General features: G+C 40.9%; 1 protein-coding gene across 3 annotated transcripts in view; it reads right to left on the bottom strand.

The window, feature by feature from the left end:
* Positions 1 to 600: 600 nt before the first annotated feature.
* LOC147612046 (uncharacterized) overlaps positions 601 to 1,578 on the bottom strand; it is a 184,128-nt gene continuing 183,150 nt past the window's right edge. For all 3 annotated transcript variants that reach the window (XM_086783887.1, XM_086783888.1, XM_086783889.1), the window contains 2 exons: positions 1,173 to 1,578; positions 601 to 901 (listed from right to left, as the gene is read on the bottom strand). The exon at positions 1,173 to 1,578 is cut by the window's right edge and continues 11 nt beyond it. In XM_086783887.1, the coding sequence (XP_086640013.1) occupies positions 779 to 901; positions 1,173 to 1,578 (529 nt within the window). In that variant the 3' untranslated portion in view covers positions 601 to 778. The remainder of the gene's footprint in view (positions 902 to 1,172) is intronic.

Raw genomic sequence — 1,578 nt, 5'->3', positions numbered from 1 at the left:
GTTGAGCTTGCAATGAATTACACTACTTTTTAGATTTGAATATGTGATGCATGTCTTGAAATTACTATTTGGACATTTTGTATTCATGTGATGCATATGTGTTGTCTGTTTGTGGAAGCCTATGTGAAGATACGGTGCATCACACAAAGGTGGTTGCCGAGACCTTAACCTCTCTTGACCAAACATGGGTGTGGTCCTGGCATGATTGGTGTGATGAGAAGGAAGTGGCTCTAGATTGATTGCAGACAGGTTGGAGCCTGGTAACTATGTATACATATTGGTACTAGACATACGTGGTCCTTGATAGTGGGCACTGGAGTGTACAGGCGTCTAGGATTAGTAAAACGAATGGGTGAAGCGACTCCTTGGAATAGCCTCTCTCTCTCTCTCTCTCTCTCTCTCTCTCTCTCTCTGTTCATTTTGTCCTTTTTTTTCTGGACATCCGGAAGACATTGACAGTTGTACATTGATTTGTCTCATAGGTCGAGTTCGGCCTCTAGTAGACGTTAATATAGCTTTCTTTCTTTCTCTCTCTCTCTCTCTCTCTCTCTCTCTCTGTGCACACAGGCAGAGCCAGGCATATGGTGCACAATTCATCGGTTTTCCATAGAAATCAGTTTCTATATTACTAAGGTTATGAGTCACTTCAAAAAGGCTTGTCATTGAAAGATGCAAAAAGGAGCAAAGTGAAGGTGTTCTCAAGAGGCTAGGATACACAGGATTGCTAATTACATAAGAATAAATTAGAGAGCATTACTCTAAAAATAAACCCAAGTAGCTAGATTAACCTATAGATGCCATTTTTTCTATATATCAAAAAGTCACCTTCAAGTTTGACCAGAAGTACTGTAAGCGAGTTTTCATCTGTAAAGAAAGCAGATAATATCTCCTCAATGGATACCTGCAAATGAAGGCACAGTACTTTACGTCAATAACACAAGTGTTCTAGAGTTTTTTTTTCCCCACCTTCAAAAAAGAGATTTTAGTTAAGTAGAATAAAATCATCTCTAGAGTTTTGAAACAAAATTCACATCAAGTGGCTGCAATTTCTCTCATCATAGTGATATGTTTTATATCCATCACAGATGTCATGTGTGCATGTGCATGAGTGTGTGTGTGTGTGTGTGTGTGTGTACTCAATTCTCAAAGTATACAAGGAAAGACCATCTTACCCCATCATGCATGCCCAACCAATCTATGAGAGTCTCCTCTGTTAGAGGCAGTTGTTGGGCAGACTTAAGACTCACTCTGCATTCACCCTCTGCTTCTTCACTTCGTGTGCGCTTACAGTTTTCTGTGACTTTCTGCGAGTCACCTCTCCACATTGGTGCTCTTTTCTGCTTGCTAGGAAAGGAAGAGACATCATTATCTAACCACGGAGGCTCTGATGAACAATCTTCAGTGGTAGGTGAAATAGTGAAGCCAGGATTCTGTTCAGTGGGATTAGAACCCTGCTTTGGAGCTTCATGCAGATCTGTCAGGGTCGTATCCTGATTCATGTCATCACCTGCATCATTGCTGGTGACGTTGGGATATGGAAGATTCAAGTCTTCCATCATCAAGAACATCTTGATGTGC

This window comes from Cibotium barometz, chromosome 46 (assembly GCF_041138505.1).
Source record: "Cibotium barometz isolate CiBa-2024 chromosome 46, ASM4113850v1, whole genome shotgun sequence".
NCBI classification, from domain to species: domain Eukaryota; kingdom Viridiplantae; phylum Streptophyta; class Polypodiopsida; order Cyatheales; family Cibotiaceae; genus Cibotium; species Cibotium barometz.
The sequence above is the reverse complement of the archived record's forward strand: the minus strand, read 5'-3'. Positions and strand labels throughout refer to the sequence as shown.